The sequence below is a fragment of the Anoplopoma fimbria genome, chromosome 1 (genome assembly GCF_027596085.1).
Source record: "Anoplopoma fimbria isolate UVic2021 breed Golden Eagle Sablefish chromosome 1, Afim_UVic_2022, whole genome shotgun sequence".
Classification (NCBI taxonomy): Eukaryota; Metazoa; Chordata; class Actinopteri; order Perciformes; family Anoplopomatidae; genus Anoplopoma; species Anoplopoma fimbria.
The window spans coordinates 8,990,570-9,009,011 of NC_072449.1; the positions used below are offsets into that span (position 1 = coordinate 8,990,570).

Below are 18,442 nucleotides of genomic sequence, written 5' to 3' on the forward strand. Positions count from 1 at the left end.
AAAAAAAGATGAATTATGGATAAGAGGATGAATAATTATTCAAACTGACATTTGCCCTTGTAATACGTTTGATAATTAACATCCATGTGTGTTGGTTGTGCATACTGACCTGTGAGCAGGAGATGGCCTTGATCTGGTCCAGAGCCTGAGACAGACAGGCTTCGATCTCTGTGTCCTCCAGAGAAAACAGGTCTCCGGCTCTGGACAGATCCCTTTGGCCCAGCACCTGGCTAAACAGCTGGTGCATCCTGGTCCCGGTTTAGGACTCCTTTCAGACCAGTATGGGACTGGGGCTGCCCAGTTTAAGAAGCCTTAATTGTGAATGAATAAATCACTGACATAATGATCAGGGAAAAAATACTTCTGAATAAAGTTTTCCTCGTGGTTTTACGGGACCATTTAGAGAGAATACAAAGTCCTTTGCATTGTGGTCCCAAAAGAACCTTCTAAAATGTATTTTTTTAAGCACAATTTTTATGCATTTTGAGTCCTGTGAAACAACTTGAATTGGTGAAATAACTTCATGGAGTATCAAGAATGATTCATTGTGTGAATTTGTTTTAAAATCCTCTTCAAAACGGTCCAGGATCAGGTAGGTTGGACAAGAGTGGATGTTTTTCTTGGGTCTGCCTGAGGTCTGTTACCATGGAGACAAGGCATATTCTGGTGAGGGCTTTATACAGCTGAGTCCTGAATGAGAGAGAGGGGGGAAAAGAGAGGGAGAGACGAATAAATTAACTGAAGAGAACTAAATGCTGGGATATTCATTTTGTACACAAACATAAATATTCTGGCAAGCAATAGATTGAGCAGCTGAGACTGAGAAACATTTATTCTGAGCCAGTAAGAAAAGCTGTAGAGGTCTCAGAAGGGATTTTTCTGTGATATCTGGTCTCAAGAAACAGACTTGGACAACTTTGACGACCGAGAAACAGACTAACACAAGTTGACATAAGCCAATATTAAAGAAAAAGTAGTATTTAACTTAAGGAAATATGCTTATATAAAGAGTGTGATAAGTGATAACTAGTCCTTCATTGGGGAAATTTGCAGGATTATAGCAGTGGATAGTGCAAACAAACAATAAGAAACATGAGTAGAAAAACAGGATCAAAACAAGTACAATAAATAAGTTAACATAGTAAACTATAATAAATATGTACAAAAAAAACGTAAAAAAAAAACTAAAATATGATATAAACAGACCGAACAATTGTTAATATTGCACATTAGATTGCACAGGTTATTTATCTTGCACGGTGATATTTGTTTGTTAGTTTAGTTAAGAAGACAGACCGGATGCATTGGGAAACAAATAGCTTGGCTCTGTCCAAAGGCAACAGTTACTAAAAAGTCACTGCTCTCAGCCAAGAAATAGTCCGGCATACAACCACCTGTCAATCATAACCATGCACATTTCATTTTTGCGCTCATAAAACAAATGAGATATAATGTGTTAATTAGAGAGCCTCAGGTACATTTTGTTTCCATGAGCTAGCAGTTTCCCCCGTTTCCAGTCTTTATGCTAGCCTAAGCTAATATGCTGCTGGCAGTAGCTTCTTATTGAACACACAGACATGAAAGTGGCGTCTGGCTTCTCATCTCACTCTCAAGCAAGACAGTGAATAAGTATCCCAGGTAACTATTGCTGTATTTTTGCTTTCTATCAGACTTCATATGAAAAATGACATTCAACAAAAACAACGTTTGAAGCATCTTATCAATATTTGCTAAAGCACTCCTACTGCTGTCCTTCTCCCTCATCTTTCCCTCCTACAGCTTTCTGTCCTTATTTTCTCTTCCCACATGTGGAGCAAGTGTGACTTCAAGTGAATCATTTCTTTTGAACGGGACAAGATTTTGGCATCGGAAGCCTTTTGGTTTCCGTTTGTAGTCTGAGTAGTATGCACCAATCATGTTGAAGCAGGCTTTGGTTGCATGCAGGTTAGCAGTCCACATGGAGAACATAAGGAGGCAGGACGCATTGGCCGAAATGCAATCTGAGAATCCACTGGCTATCGTCTGATGGTGATTTTCGCTTTTAATTGGTTTAAAATTAGTTTGTAATCTGGCTACTTGTAAAAACAATCCGGTCGTAGAAGACGTCTCCCAACTCCAACTCTGGTCTCGCATCTGAAGTTGCTAATCGGACTGTAAACAATGAGCAGTGCACGGTAAAGGAAATTCTGGTCGGGGCAATTTCTATGTCTACACCAGAACCCCAGAATCATAGCCCCTTGACCCCCAGATCAGAGATCAATGTGTGAATGATGTGAACTAGATGTCTCCTTGTTAATGTGTGACATATCGGCAAAAAAAAAAAAAAAAAAAAAAAAAAATACATACCTACAGACATGCACACACACACACACACACATAAAACACACAAACACACGCATGCATGCACTCTGGGAATGTGTGACTACAGTTTCCGCTTCAAAGAGGTGTTTGTTTAAACTGTGCAGCCTCAGTGACATTTTGGGTGACAGGGTCATATATTGTTTAGTCCAGCGCACATTCCACACTGTGCTGGGTTCAAATTTAAAGTATGACCCATGTCGCCTAGAAGGCTAAAACAGTATTTACTTAAACAATCTTCAAAAAGGGTAAAGATTTTGAAAGTATTCAAAAAACAATGTATGATTTGATTTGTTATATTCTTAATATGCCGTTCAGTATTCATTACAGTACTTTATATTTATTCATAATGACAGAATGGTTCAATGAGAATAAACAGTCCTCTGCCATAAAGTCTTATGAATGGAGGCAGAGTTGTGGGATTTGAAGAGCACTATGTTAACCATTATCACTGCTGCTGTCAACCTCAATTAAACATTAAACACTATGAGGGGCACCGGAAGGGCGGAGGGGAGTTTTACACACACATACAAACACATGCATGCACTATATATGTATGCTTGTTTCAAAAGGTGTTTCTATCAACGCAAAGCATATCTGTCCCCTCATATAAAAACTGACACACACACACACACACACACACACACACACACACACACACACACACACACACACACACACACACACACACACACACACACACACACACACACACACACACACACACACACACACACACACACACACACACACACACACACACACACTTCAAAGCAGCCACAGTCTTGTCTGCTGCCTCCCTTCAGAGGATGAGCAGCTAAGCATATGTATCTGTGTCATTGTCTTCTTGCAGCACCCGCTTTTCTCTACAAACAGACATCATCTCGTCCTCGCGCTGTTTTCAATGAAAGTCACATTGGAGAGAAGACCCAAGCTAGACCAAAGCAAAAGGCACAAAGCGGAGCACTTCGGAGACCGTTTTCTCTCCTGCCAAAATCATTGATGGCCATAGAAACCCGCCCATTGCCAGGATACCACAAAAGGAATTCTCATTGGTCAGAGCCAGGCTGCTGGGGCCAAAACAACAAAAACAGACCATAAACACAGAGCGAAGCGATTTATCTGTCACACACACACACACACACACACACACACACACACACACACACACACACACACACACACACACACACACACACACACACACACACACACACACACACACACACACACACACACACACACACACACACACACACACACACACACACACACACACACACACACACACATCCTTGTACAAGCAACAATGAGAGCTATCTCTGTGCATGGTTGGAGGTACAGTATGTGTGTGATGAAGGGGTAGCAGACATCAATTACCTGCAGCATGTTTTGTACATGTACTGCATACATGTATTATTGTACGATGACAGAACAAGTTTGTGAGTTTATTAGGTACACCTAGCAGAAATCCTACCTTCATGAAGTTTAGGATGTTTTGGGAGAGGTGTTGATGGCAGAGGCAGGGGAGATAGATAGAGGATCAGAGAGAGACCTCAGAGTAAAAAAAAAAAACAAAACAAGAAAAGAGACACCGGGACAAAAGGAGGAATGAGAGTCGGACACATTCAGAGTAAAAAGAGAAGAGCAACAGAGCAACAGAGGAGCTGACAGAGAACCAGAGAGAGAAAGTCAGAGGTGGATAATGTTTCTGTGTCCTGAATTCTTTGTGTAACCTGCAGACTACTCGCATACTGAGCTTCCATTATTCTACCGGAATGCCTCACAAAAACTCCCGTACACACACACCCACACACACACACACACACACACACACACACACACACACACACACACACACACACACACACACACACACACACACACACACACACACACACACACACACACACACACACACACTATCTGTCCTCCTGAGTGAACTGTTGTGTTTATTTACTCACTATGTCGCAGCCCGTCTGAGTGACAGAGCGCCAGTGTGGGTGGATGTGTGTCCGTGCATGTGTGTGTGTGTGTGTGTGTGTGTGTGTGTGTGTGTGTGTGTGTGTGTGTGTGTGTGTGTGTGTGTGTAAAAGCAGAGAAAAGAAAATTGGAATTTCAGTTCTTAAACAATCAGCTAGTTACTATTAATCACACAGCTACGGCCCAGTAAGCTCAGGAATGCGGCCTTTAAACACACGTACACATTCAAAGACAGCTGCGGTAGCTGTATTTTCTGATACATTCACAACTTAAAATACTTCACAATTAACTGTTACGGTTTTCATTTTTGGTCTTGTTGGTATGCTTCCTGTCATACTTGTACAAATGCGAAAAAAGGTTCCAATGAAATTCAATGAATGCAAAGCTCAGGCACCCACATGTTGCGGGAGAGCCGTGTATGGGCCACTGGGTGAGGGGTGATGCTGGGTGCGTGCTGGGGGGTGAGCGGGTTAGGGGCTGTGTGAGGACAATGTGACTGAAGGGTCTCTCTCTCTCCCTCTCTCTCTCTCCCTCTCTCGCCCTCCCTCCCTGCCTCCACTGTCTTCACTCAGCGCTCCGAGAGAGTGAGAGAGAGAGAGAAAACACTGGCTCTTTTGTATGACCTATAAGACAGACCTCCCTCCCCCGTCTCTCCCTCTCTGTGCTCGGTCGGCCCTATCCTTCTGTGTAATGTGCACCTGCTCGGCCTGCCAGACATCTCACACACACACACACACACTGGCACAAATACTTAGAAATAGAAAAGAGCTGAGTGAAAGGGAGAGACTGAAGAAGAAAAAAAGCCCTGCATTCCACTGCTTCATATCTGACTGAGTATCGTTCTTTTCAGTCTTTATTTATACACACACTTGCTAAGAAGGGGGTTTAAGAAGAGGTTTGGAGTAAAGGCTGCCTGAATGCTGATGGAAAGCCGTTTTAAAAAAATGTATTTGAAATTTCTCATCTCACACCATTAAGACGAAGATAAAGATGCACAACTGGCCTTCATTTAGCAGTTAGGAACCATAAGTGCAGAACTATATGCTATAATGTCTTGGCTCAATTTGAAGATCAAAAGTCAAACATTTATGTTCCAATTTGCAGGGTGTTTGAAAAGTTGGAGGTATCCTGAGGAAAGATGTCCTGCTTAGTGAATTAAAAAGCTAGCGCCAGCAAGTGCTGTACAACTTCCTTTTGATTTGCTCCTCCAAAGTGCTCACAAAATGGCCACAGTGAGACATGAATATGTACAGGCTAATTTGATCTGATGATTATTTTCAATATTGATTTCTCTGTCTATTATTTTCCTCAAACAATCGATTACTCGTTTAGGCTAAAGAATGTCAGAAAATGCCGAAAATGAATGGTCACAAGTTCTTTAAACTGAGAGTTACGTTTAGTTTTGTTCAACCAAAAGTCCAAACCCCGAAGATTTTCAGTGTAAAGTGATGTAAAAAGCTAAGAAACCAGCAAATCTTCACATTGGAGGAGTTTGAACCAGACTCATCTAATCATTAATCAGCTCTAATTCGATCAACTTTCTTCTGGTTTGAGTGCATCAGAATAATTCCAGGACTCGTGGAAAGACCCGTTAAGCATCCCAGTCCACTATCACAACACAATTTTTTTATCTGTCTTGATCTTTTATGCCAAAATGCCTCCACACATCAAACAGGCAAACTATGCCACACTGTGTCTCCTGTCACAGCTTCCTGTCGCATCCTGAACAGAAATCCATTGTCCATACCAATGGCATGATTAAAGGCTTGATTCGTTGGTAGTTATTCCCTATAACTGGGCCAATCAGTTATGTAACTGATGCCATGAATTTCATGAATAAGTAAGAGGAATAAGTCACTATGAAGAGGTTCCCTGAGGACTCCTCTGGAAATAGGTCCACACTGCCGCACTTCTTGAAACGTAGACCCCCCCCGAGGTTTCGCATAGGAACATAATGTATGAGTGTACTGTATTATATGTGTATGTGTGTGCGTGGGACAAAAGGTAAAGTTCTCCATTGTTTATGCCCTGCAGTTATGCAGCTGCGGGGCAACGATTTGGAAATTACAGTATGACAGGAGCTGGAGGAAATAGCTGCTGTAAAGACACACTGAAGCCACTGAGAGATAGAGACAGACAGAAGGGGGAACATGGAGAGACGGAGAGAGAAAACAGAGACGGAGAATGGGGGTAAAACATGGGAGGGAATATCTCACTTTCTCTCCTGAGAGCGGTCACCGTGGTACCCGATAAGAGAAAGCAGAACCAGACCACAGGAACACCTAATGTGCCACTGACGGATGTCACGCTGTCTCCTGCAGATACGTTATGAATACCAAAGAGGTATGCTAAAAACGGGTCAGTGTGCCTTTGTGGCCTTTTATCCTGCCGATGGAATAATCGATGTATCATTCCAGCTCAGTTGCTAAGTAGTGCTGTTATTGAAATGCTACAGTATGGGAATCAAACATAAACTATAGAGTATTTCTTTATAAACCCACAGCTTTAATCCAGATTGGTCACCCACTACACTGGATTTCAAGGTGAAATGAATTACTAGTCCCAGACAGTGAAAAGAAAAAACATAACAAAAAGAAGATGCTCTTCTAATAGAAGGTGCTTATGGACTGATTTGAACTGGCTTCCCTGTGTGTTTGTGGATGTAAGTGTGTGTGTGTGTCTGAGTCTCTGAAGGCCTAAGTCTGTCAAATAGCGTTGAATCCAGCCAAAAGTGTGAAAGTGCTCTCAAGTTTGGCTCTGCTGCTGTGAGACTCTGGACCGCTGAGAGGATTTCCACAGCAGAGAGGAGAAGTGCATCACCGCCACACTCAGCCAACTAACAAACACGCACATTTTCGAAAGCATTTATTATTCATCAGTCCCCGGTGCCTTGAGCAGTCCAAACTCAGAGAGCTGAACGGAAGCATGTTCTGGTTACAGCATATTGTGGTCTGACCCGGGAGTGAAGGCTTAGAGGAATACATTCAGTGCAGCAAGTATTAGGACCTCATTCTTAAAAAGTGAGCTGCGTAGAAATATCCTAAATACATGCTTAATATGTTTCCAAGTTTAGAACATTTTTTTCCACAACTTTCATCCTCCACAGTATTTAGATTGCCTGCCTCATGTGTGAGTATGTGGATGCAATAGGTGTTTATACTTATTATGCATTAATGTGCATATCCTGGATCAAGTTGTTTCCCCCAAAATATATGCACGCAAGCTTATTTTACCTGTAGCTGAAACTCGCCTAAATGCCATCAGAACAAGGAAATGCAAAAATGCTGAAAGATGACTCCACATAAACCCAGTTTAGCCATCCAATAATAACAAAAACTGAGTGTGTCCTCATTCCAAGATAACATACGTACGTTTAGGGAAACCAAGTGAAATGATATATCAAGTTAAAGACTTGCTGTACGGTGTAAGGCTACATGAATGTATATGTTCTAAATGAAACAATAAAATGCAATAATATTTGATTTGGTCTTTGCCGTCTGGAGAGAAGCAACTGAATGAATAAGGGCTCACGTGTGCGTCCATTGATCCGTCTTTCCCTGTGATAAACTGGCAGCCTCCACGTGACGGATTTGGCAGGAAAGGAAGATGAATGAAAACATGAATGAATGGATTGCAAGCTGCTATTTGAATGGCTTATACAACAGTTTTTTTTATATAAAAGTAAAACCCTTTTTCAGGGTGTAGGTGAAAAGAGAATTTAAAATCTGTAATTATAGAAATGCTGCATAGAAATAAATCAGGACATTCTCCTCCTTTCCTGGGACATCAACATATGTCTGAGAAGTCTGTGACCTTGAGGAGTCCCTCCCCTCCCCTCCCCTCTCCACACACACACACACACACACACACACACACACACACACACACACACACACACACACACACACACACAGCAAGAGAAGAAATGCACTTAATGTGAGTAATGCGACTGAACTTGCCTTTCAAGCTCCAAGAACACATTCCTCAGTATTTACACTGAAACACTGAGAGTGAGATAGAGAGACAAAGAGAGAGAGAGAGAGAGGGGGAAAAGAGAGAGAGGGAGAGAGGGAGAGAGAGGAAAGACTACATGGAAGTAAAACAGGTGTAAAATAACTGCCCAGGATACCACAATGTTTCCAGTCAGACCTAAAACTTTTCCCTATAAAGTGCCATATGTGTCCGAGACGCACTTGTGATCTCACCCATACAGATGATGGTATAAGGGCAATATGTGTAGTCAGCATATTATGCAATAATTAACAAGTCACCCTATATTGCATTCAGTGCTTTAGGCGACAACCGACGATAACACCTCTGCAATCCACCTGCGTGCTCACATGTGTATCGGTATTAATGCGCGATGAGCAGAGGCTGTGGCACGTCGGTGCTTTGCCCAACGCGTTCACCTCATCCCCGTCAACTTTGCAATGTGGGTGGCATTCAATGTCTGTTGTATGTCTCTAATGTAAGAATGCAATGCAACAAGAAAGGAAAAAAAAAAAAAAAAAAAAAAAAAGCCTGCAATTTCCTAAAATCCTCACACCTGCAGCGTCGCACCGCTTACCTGCACCACGGGACGCACCAGGGGCTCTGGATGCGGAGCTTCGGTCTGTAGGTCCAATCCTCGGTCCGGAGCACATATCAACACACATCCCCCCCCCTCCTCCTGCACGGCTTCAAGTTCTCCCACGGAGCAGAGCCTTTTTAATTCATCCTCTCGTCGTCCACCGTGGGAAAGCGCGCCACCGTGCGGTCGAGCAGGGCGCACGGCCCAACAGGTGGATCGAGGGGAGGGACAGGTTGGTGTGCTGCCTTCAGGTGCTCTCTGTGAATGTATAAAGTAGATCTATTATGACATTTGGGAACTTACAAAGTAGCTCATATTAGATTTTCCTCAACTGGTTAAACACCGACGAGGCAACCAATTCACCAGGTGTTAGGTCAATTAGGCTTCAAGTCTTTTTTCTGACTGTACATAGAATATTTCAGTTATTGTGGATTTTTTATTTTTTTTTTTTTTTTTTTTTTGTTTTTTATTGCTTATTTATAATACTTGTTTTTTTTATTTTATTTCATTTTATTTTATATTGTTTTTCTTTTACTATGTCTCTTGTTTTGCACTATACTCAATGCTGCTGTAATCCTGTAAATTTCCCCGCTGCGGGACTAAAAAGGATTATCTTATTTTATTTTATCTTATCTTATCTCTTATTAAATAAACCCGAATTTCCCCATGGGGATCAATAAAGGAATATAATAATAATAATAATAATAATAATAACTAATAATAATAATAATAATAATAATAATAATAATAATAAATAATAATAATAATAATAATAAAGGAATATAATAATAATAAACCTGTAACTAGGACTATATTCAAAGTCAGCACCAATTAACGGTTCCTTCCCATTTGGCCTCAATAAACCTGATTCTAAATCTGTTTTTCACATTTTTAGTTTCTGTCACTCTCCTGTGGCAGCAATTCTCTATAGATTGAAATTAAATTGAATTATTTATTACAGAGCCAACTTTGCTCTAGTTTTCGCAAACTCATGCTTGAAATGATGATGTCTGGGAGTTTACAAGGAGCCATATAAGGCAGCATAGTACCACAGTGAGGATTGGGAGAGGGGGGGTAATGAGCCCTAATGACTTGATGGCTGCATTCCAACCCAAAGTTATTGCTAATCTCTTTTCCCAGCTCAGACATACTGTTTAACGTTTGCTCATGTGCCACAATGAGTCTACTGGCAGGGATTATGTATATAGGGGGGCAGAGGAAAAGGTCAAGGCCAAAAAATCCAATGTCTTAACCATAATAAACATTGTAATCATTAATGTAACTGTTGGTATCATTAGTGATGGTAGTGATAGTAGCAGTGGTAGTAGAGGTAGCAGCAGTAAGAATGTTTAATTCAATCATTTCAATAGGCTAATACAAAAATCTCATATAAAAATGTCAAACAAAGAAGATTTATCATTTTGGTGTTTTAGTTGCAGCCTAGTAAAAGTGTAAATTTGTTGTATTTATTTAACTATTAAATTATCTATATATTTGTTTTACTCTCTTCATATGCAGGTGTAGGCAGAGACGTATAAAGATATTATAAAACGGCTCAGGCTGGTGGTATTTCTCCAGGCATCATCCATCGGAAGTGACGGTGTGCAGTTTCCGGCGTGTCAAGGTAGTGCAAGACGTATAGGCACTTTTGCTTTCAAAATTAAAGCACATGTTTTGTTACCTTTTTAATATGAGTGTGAGGCTGGTATACATCATCAAAAGAAAACAACCTATTTTGAAATGGAAAATTAATCAGATTCAACAAAAAATGAATTAAGAAAATAGTCATGGTACTTTTACATCTCTAGTTTATATCAGATTGGGCAAGACTGGAATTGCATCATATTTTTTACAGTCAATGCTTTATGTATCTCGGCTTATGTGTAAATGACACAGTTTACTATAAAGCATCATTAATTACAAAAAAAATCATGATATATACAGTACCAGTCAAAAGTGTGGACACACCTTCTCATTCAACTACTTTGAAGAATCTAAAATCTAAAACATATTCTGGTTTGTTGAGCATTTGTTTGTTTACCACATAATTCCATATGTGTTCCTTCATAGTTTGGATGTCTTCAATATTAATCTACAATGTAGAAAAAAATAAAAAAATAAAGAAAAACCATTGAATCAGAAGGTGTGTCCAAACTTTTGACTGGTACTGTATATATCATGATTTTTTTTGTAATTAATTAAGCTTTATAGTAAACTGTCTTATTTACACATAAACCGAGATACCTAAAGCATTGACTGTAAAAATATGATGCAATTCCAGTCTTGCCCAATCTGATATAAACCAGAGATGTAAAAGTACCACGACTATTTTTTTTTATAAATTTTTTGTTTAATCTGATTATTTTTCCATTTCAAAATAAGTTGTTTTCTTTTGATAATATACAGTACCAGTCAAAAGTTTGGACACACCTTCTCATTCAACTACTTTGAAGAATCTAAAATATAAAACATATTCTGGTTTGTGTTCCTTCATAATTTGGATGTCTTCAATATTAATCTACAATGTAGAAAAAAATAAAGAAAAACCATTGAATGAGAAGGTGTCACCAAACTTTTGACTGGTACTGTATAGTCCTTGTTATTTTTTTTAAGGATATTATTTTGAAAATTCTCACCGAATGTCGTGACGTCACCCCGGAAGTCCCGCCGCTCACAGACCACCCGGAAGCGACGTGTAGCATTTAAGCTAACAGCTTTAATCCAACCATGTTCCCCAGAGGCCAGCCCGGCGTGGTTTACGGGGATGCGTGAGGCCGTGCGGGGGGGATCCACGCACAGACTGAGGTCGGTTCCCCGGAGTAGGTCGTCACCACGACATGGCCACCGCGCGGTTCCCCGGGAAGAGTGTCGACGTGGCCGCCAACTGGACGGCGCCGGGCCGGCAGGTGTGTGTGAACGGGACCCCGTGGATCCTCTACCTGCTGGAGGAGTGCGTGGACAACGCGTGGGAGCGCTGCAGCGTGGTGATAGGACTCGTGTCCATGTTCTGCTTCCTGCTGTCCACGCTGCCGTGAGATGTTTATCATGTTAATACACAGTGTTGCATTTATGAAGGGAAACCAGGGGATCTGGGGAAAGGGCTTGTGATCATTTTAATTTATCTATCTATCTATCTATCTATCTATCTATCTATCTATCTATCTATCTATCTATCTATCTATCTATCTATCTATCTATCTATCTATCCATCTATTCCTCTATCTATCTATCTATCTATCTATCTATCTATCTATTCATCTATCTATCTATTCATCTATCTATCTATCTATCTATCTATTCCTCTATCTATCTATCTATCTATCTATCTATCCATCTATCTATCTATCTATTCCTCTATCTATCTATTCATCTATCTATCTATCTGTCTATTCCTCTATCTATTCCTCTATCTATCTCTATTCTATCTATCTATCTATCTATTCCTCTATCTATCTATCTATTCCTCTATCTATCTATCTATCTATCTATCTATTCATCTATCTATCTGTCTATTCCTCTATCTATCTATTCCTCTATCTATTCCTCTATCTATACATCTATCTATATATCTATCTATACATCTATCTATCTATTCATCTATCTATCTATCTGTCTGTCTATTCCTCCATCTATCCATCTATCTATCTGTATATTCCTCTATCTATCTACCCATCTATTTATCTATCTATCTATCCATCCATCCATCCATCTATCTGTCTATCCATCTATAGGCAGGTCTATGAGGCCTATCGGAATGGTAAAGTGGAAGAGGCCATGTCTTTTGGCTTCCTTTTCTTCCTCTTCAGTGGAGATTTGACCAGCTTTGCAGGCTGCTACCTCACCAGCCAGCTGCCTATTCAGGTAAACACAACTAGCTCCGCCCCCCTTAGTGTGTCTGCGTCTGTACTGTGAACTCCAGCCATCCTGGTGTTGTTAGTCACTGGCAGATCTCAGTTTTAGTCATATTTAATTTCCTTTACTTTTTCCCTGGGGTTGGTAAGTTATAACATTTCAAGTGTTCAGGCCTTCTTTTTGCTGCAGGTTTATATATATATCATATATGTATTTGTTTGCTAATCCTGCATTTAAAATTGTCAAATTCACGGTCGGTTTGCTTATTTGAAAAACTAAAAACCATAAAGTGCTCTAACTTTTACCATTCGGTCGACATCTTGAGAGGGAAAAACTTTTCAAAGGCACATGGTTTTGAATTTTGAATACCTGAATTTGTTTTAGGGCTAATTGTGCCCTGTTTCTACAGAGGGACCCACTACACAGAATGAACTCATATACTCATAACAAACTAATGTTGCGGGTTAAGTTGCAATCTATTCTTTATTGTTTAAATTCTTTTTTTCATGTCCCTTTTTCAGGTCGTCACAGTGGTGTTCTACATCTTCACTGACCTGATCCTTATATCCCAATTCCTCTACTATAAGATCAAGAACAGCTCCAGCAGAAGTAAGCCCAGACATTGGGTTAAAAGTTAAGGAATTATTTCCTGCTTTTGACTCAATACATTTACTTATTTGCATTGCATGACAGCCAGACACTTGCAAACTTCAAAGATGACACATACTGTTCTGCTAACCGTCAACTTTATTTACTTGTGATAAGTAGAAACCACGGACGCCAAAAGAACATGACTGCCTAATGACTCATGCTGATACTTATCTGACTGAACACCACCCTGCATATATACCTCTATTAGTTTTGTTTTATGCAGTCTTAACCACCGTCTACGTATAATGCCGGTAATACAGCAGAAATCGAACTCATTCCTATCTGTTGCACTTGTCTAGTGTAACAAAATATGTACACTATAGGAGTGTTAGCTCATGTTGGGCCGGATGTTATTTGCGTGACCTCATTCTCAGTTCTTTGTTTTGTGTTTTTGTGTGAGTGCTCTAGAAAGCCCAGTGTTGAAGTGGCTGTGCTTCATGTGGTGTGGCGCTGCTACGTTAGTTCTCCTGGCTTTACCCAAACTCATCATAGACAATAGTGCATCTTTAGACCCCCAGGTAGGTAGATTGTGTGCCATAGACTGTAAATATTTGCATTCACGTGTGTACGTTTGCAGGTGTTGGATTAAGGTTCTTGTAAATCAAATATCGTTTCTTTTTTCAAAATATGATCACGTTTATTGGACACGCGTTAATTCATTTTTGACTAGAGATTGAGGTCGTACTGTTTCATGTGTCGTTGCAACATTTTCCCCCTTTCACCTCTCTCTCCCTCTCTCTGTGTCCTCGTCTCTGCCAGAGTCCAACTACCTCTAAATCGGTGGAAATTACTGGCTATATATGTGGATACCTGGCATCTATATTCTACCTCAGCTCCCGTTTCCCCCAGCTCTATAAAAATGTAAGTGGCAATAAGCTGGCGTGATTTCAGCTGCAATGTGAAGTTCGTTTGGTTTGCATGCGAGCAGTGCCCTCTTGATGGGAGATCTCGGAAAAGCTTTCTCAGGTAAAACTGTAATTATTATATGTCAGTGAGTTATTAACAGGGACTGTGTGTCTGTGTGTGTGTGTGTTTTGAAGAGGGAGGTTGCTATTTGTGTGTTTGCGTATAACGGTATGTGTGTCAAAATAAGAACCAGACGTGGAAGACAATGGTGCTGTTGTGTTTGAGAAACATCCTGGCTCGACTGCAGATATTAATCACCAGAGGGGATCCTCTCAGTATTCTGCTAGTGCCAGAGAAACTTCTGGGCACACGCCACACACACACACACACACACACCACACACACACACACACTTACCCTCGCGAATCGATTGTAAATCATTAAAGTTTGAATTTGCCCTGCGGAAATTCCTACACGTTGAGAAGTGCTTGTGTTTTCAGCAGAAAGCCCCAAAACATTTACCAACCGGTTACTAACATTGTTCAGTCAAGGTTGAAATACTAAAATGTTTATTTTGTTTCGCAATATTGAACAGATACTCTCAGAAGTGATTATTGTATTTCAGCTCCACTGAAAGAACACACATCCTTTGTGCTGAATGATACTGTTGTTCCTTACTACATTGAGAATAAACTAAACATCTGTGTACTCTATTATTTTTCCCATTGCCCTGCCACAGACAATACAGTATGTGTTAGTAGAATTAATTAATAGTTGTTTATCACCCCTACAGGGGATTTGTTGATTAAAAAAGATAACGTTTCCAAATTCTTGTTACGGTTGTCCGTATCTTTTTGGAGCACAAGTACACAGAAAGAAAACCCCTTGTTGTGAGTGAAACAGAAACCTGGCTTGTGGAAAACCTAGAGGACCAGACATTTTCCTTTTTTTCTCTGATTGTGTAATTTTTTTCCCCCTACATATGTACACTAGGAGATGATGCTACAGTAATAGCACAGTACGGAAGTAAATAAGGGAACTATAGCTACAAGTCCAGTGAAAGTCCTGCTGTTTGGTCCATCAACAAAATACAATAATCTCTGTTCATTCTAGTTCCAGCGACAGTCTACGGAGGGCACCTCCTACTTGTTGTTTGCCCTGGCCATGATGGGCAATGGGACGTATGGGTTCAGCGTCATCGTGGTCCTGCCTGCTCTGAAGGGCTCCAAACAGACCTTCATCATCAAACATCTGGCCTGGCTCATCGGCAGCCTGGGAGTCCTCATACTCGACTTCTTTGTATCCTTTAAATCACAACTTCAGCCACGAGATGAGATGTCACATCTGTCGTATCTTCTGATAATAACTGCATGTGAAAACTTGAATCAGTTAATATGTTCAAATGTCTCTTAATTCGTTTAAGAGAAGATAATATTGCTTATCGCGTCATGTTTCTGTTTTTTAGCCTTAACCTTGTCAGGTGACCGCGCAGTTCATCATGTACAGGAAGAACAAGTCTGCTAAAAGCAGCAAACTGCTCAGCGTGCCAGAGGTTGAACCTCTACTGTGTGAGGAAGTGGAACTGTCTGTGTTATAGGACGCTGAATGGACACCAACATGGACCACGCCGTCAAGAATGGACTGCTCCGTCTACGATTTGTTTTACATCATTCTGTGGAGATTGATTTACTCCTAACAACTTCAGAGAACGGAGACATTGCAGAAGAATTGTTCTAGCAGCCGTGTTGTGGTACAAGCAGGCAATTCCAGTTCAACTTTATAGTCAGATTTTACGCCGTTAAGAGGACAAACATGATCAACTCTTGTGTGGTTTACTGTAGTAATAGGACAGGAAACGCTACAGACAAGATCTGGTCATTTTTTTTTATTTGAGCCGGGGATCAAGTTAAAATAAGTACCACGTTGGAGACATTTCTGTCTGTTTCTCTTTAGGCAGGCGAGTTAGCTGAAATCAAATATTTTCCAGGTTATGAATACTGGCATTTTTTTGATACATTTCCCCCACTGGGATTCCTTGAGGAGAATCCCAGAGGAGATGCCAGATGTCTTTTCAAAAATGCAAGCTTTATGGAAGAACAAAGTGCCTGTCATATTCATGCATTTTTGACAGAGTGAATACAACTGTAGAGGTTTGCAATATTAAACTAGTATGCACGGTATGGGATTTAAGTTTCCTTACCTGATACCTGACCTGGGTATTTGAGTTTGTGTGAGGAAAGATGGAGGAACCAACACTTATGTTTTTCTGTGAACCTGATGGATTGTATAATTGTCCGTTTGTTCTGGATGGATAACTGTGGCTAACGGGAATTTGTCATGAGCATAACATTAGAACACTAGGCTCATAGTTAGTCTGAAATTGATTTAGCCAGATGTGTTTGTAGCTACAGTGGGCCATCCCTGCACCTTAAAAAAACGTTACTCTACAGGTGTATAATGACCTCATTTCTATTTCAAAGGGATTTTGTAAGCTTTCTTTTATTCTAGAAAAACACATTTGTGCCTTTTTCTTTGAATTAAATACAGTCTTAATGAAAATGTTCTATGAATATAAATTTCAGAACTAAATTATTTTAATATTAAATTAAAAAAACCAAAAAAGTTAACTTAACTTAACTAGTGACAGCGATTTAGTTAAGCCACCATTTGTTTTGTTTTTACAAAAAATGCAGTGGAACTTGTTTTCACGATTTACCCTCTCTTATTCCTTAAATATGATCCGCCTCTGTAATTGTTGTGATCAGCACTAACTGTTCTCTTTTAATAGAAGATCTTTGCTTTTGTAACATCTTCAAAACATTCAAACACATTCTTTGATCACAACATGACCATTTGATAACATATTTTTCAGATGGATCTAAGAATAGGAATATTAATTGTGTGCTTTTGAAGACTTGTTGAAGTAATAAGGCTCAAAATGTATTTTCACAATTAAGGTGTGTTTCTATTCTGTATTTTGAAAACACTTTTCTTTCTTCTTCTTATAAGCTTCATTGCGATTGTTCAAAGAGTAACACAAAACAAATAGATGACAACAAAAACAAAAATAAAACCGAACAAATAGACTCATTGATGACGAGTGCTTTTAGTTTTTGGACATTCATTTAGAGCATCAGCAAAACTAACAGCTTATTAATGTTGGGCCAAATGTTACACAGTATGTGTGGGGTGCTGCATAACTAAGGGACTACTTAGAGAGATCTGCACATTTTTCTACCTCTTTATAGTGTGGACATGATTTGTTTCTCCTAGTGTACATGAAGAGCTGGCTCGCACACATTGTATTTAAAAAATGTGAACTGTACAATTCATTTGGTAGCATCCAAACGACAATGTTTTCAGAAAATTGTAGTTTTTACATTTTTGGCCAGTCAGCTGATGCAATAATGTGGATGTTGCGGGATTTCTTCTGACTTTGTTTACTGAAAAGAAAGTTTGTTTGGAAAAATATGCAATCAGAGTCACATTTTTAAATTAGTTTTGTATTGCACGATTTGATCCCTTTTCAATTCCTTTAATATGAATCTGATAAAGTTTTTCAATCGAGCACAAAAAAATACGTTTTTATTGTATATATTATTCCTGTAAACAGTAGAACATGTTTACTGATTTGTCACAGTGTATTGCTCTTATGTATTTATTTTCTTAAAGCATTCACATTTCTTTTTCTGTACATTTTTGGCCAGTTATATTGTAATTCTAAGCTCTGTACCAGGGTACATGTACCGACAATGTCTTCTGATATAAACTGTATGTAAAACCATGGTATGTATGAGTATAACTGTATCTATATTGTACAAAACTTTAATAAACTGCAATATACAGTATATTCTCATTCAAGACATGTTTTGATGAGAAAGGAAAGAAACAGTGACACATTTCTTGAAATCAGACACTAATGAGCAAAATAAATACATTTCTATGGATGAATTAATCAATAATCACTGCCAAATTAATAAGTAATTTCTAATATTTTTCACTTGAACTTATTGGTATGTGTATCAAGCTTATGGATATTATAGTTATAATAACTATATATATATATATATATAGCACCGTTAAAAACAACAGTGAGGCCCAACAAAGCAAGACAAACTAAGGTGAGAGTTAAACCCCGATAGAAACAGTACAACAGATGAAATAATAAAACAAATCAATACA

The 18,442-nt window shown here is 39.5% G+C and overlaps 2 protein-coding genes across 2 annotated transcripts in view; one reads left to right on the forward strand and one right to left on the reverse strand.

Moving 5' to 3' along the window:
• veph1 (ventricular zone expressed PH domain-containing 1) overlaps window positions 1-345 on the reverse strand; it is a 63,336-nt gene extending 62,991 nt beyond the window's left edge. The window contains 1 exon segment of the mRNA XM_054626938.1: window positions 110-345. Coding sequence (XP_054482913.1) covers window positions 110-247 — 138 coding nt within the window. The 5' untranslated portion in view covers window positions 248-345.
• Window positions 346-11,578: 11,233 nt separating this feature from the next.
• Window positions 11,579-18,129, forward strand: LOC129091944 (lysosomal amino acid transporter 1 homolog). Its single transcript, XM_054599651.1, has 7 exons — window positions 11,579-11,942; window positions 12,643-12,772; window positions 13,285-13,372; window positions 13,823-13,932; window positions 14,174-14,275; window positions 15,374-15,559; window positions 15,741-18,129. The coding sequence occupies exons 1-7, from the start codon at window positions 11,749-11,751 to the stop codon at window positions 15,855-15,857; spliced, it is 927 nt and encodes a 308-aa protein (XP_054455626.1). The 5' UTR covers window positions 11,579-11,748; the 3' UTR covers window positions 15,858-18,129.
• The last annotated feature ends 313 nt before the right edge of the window (window positions 18,130-18,442 follow it).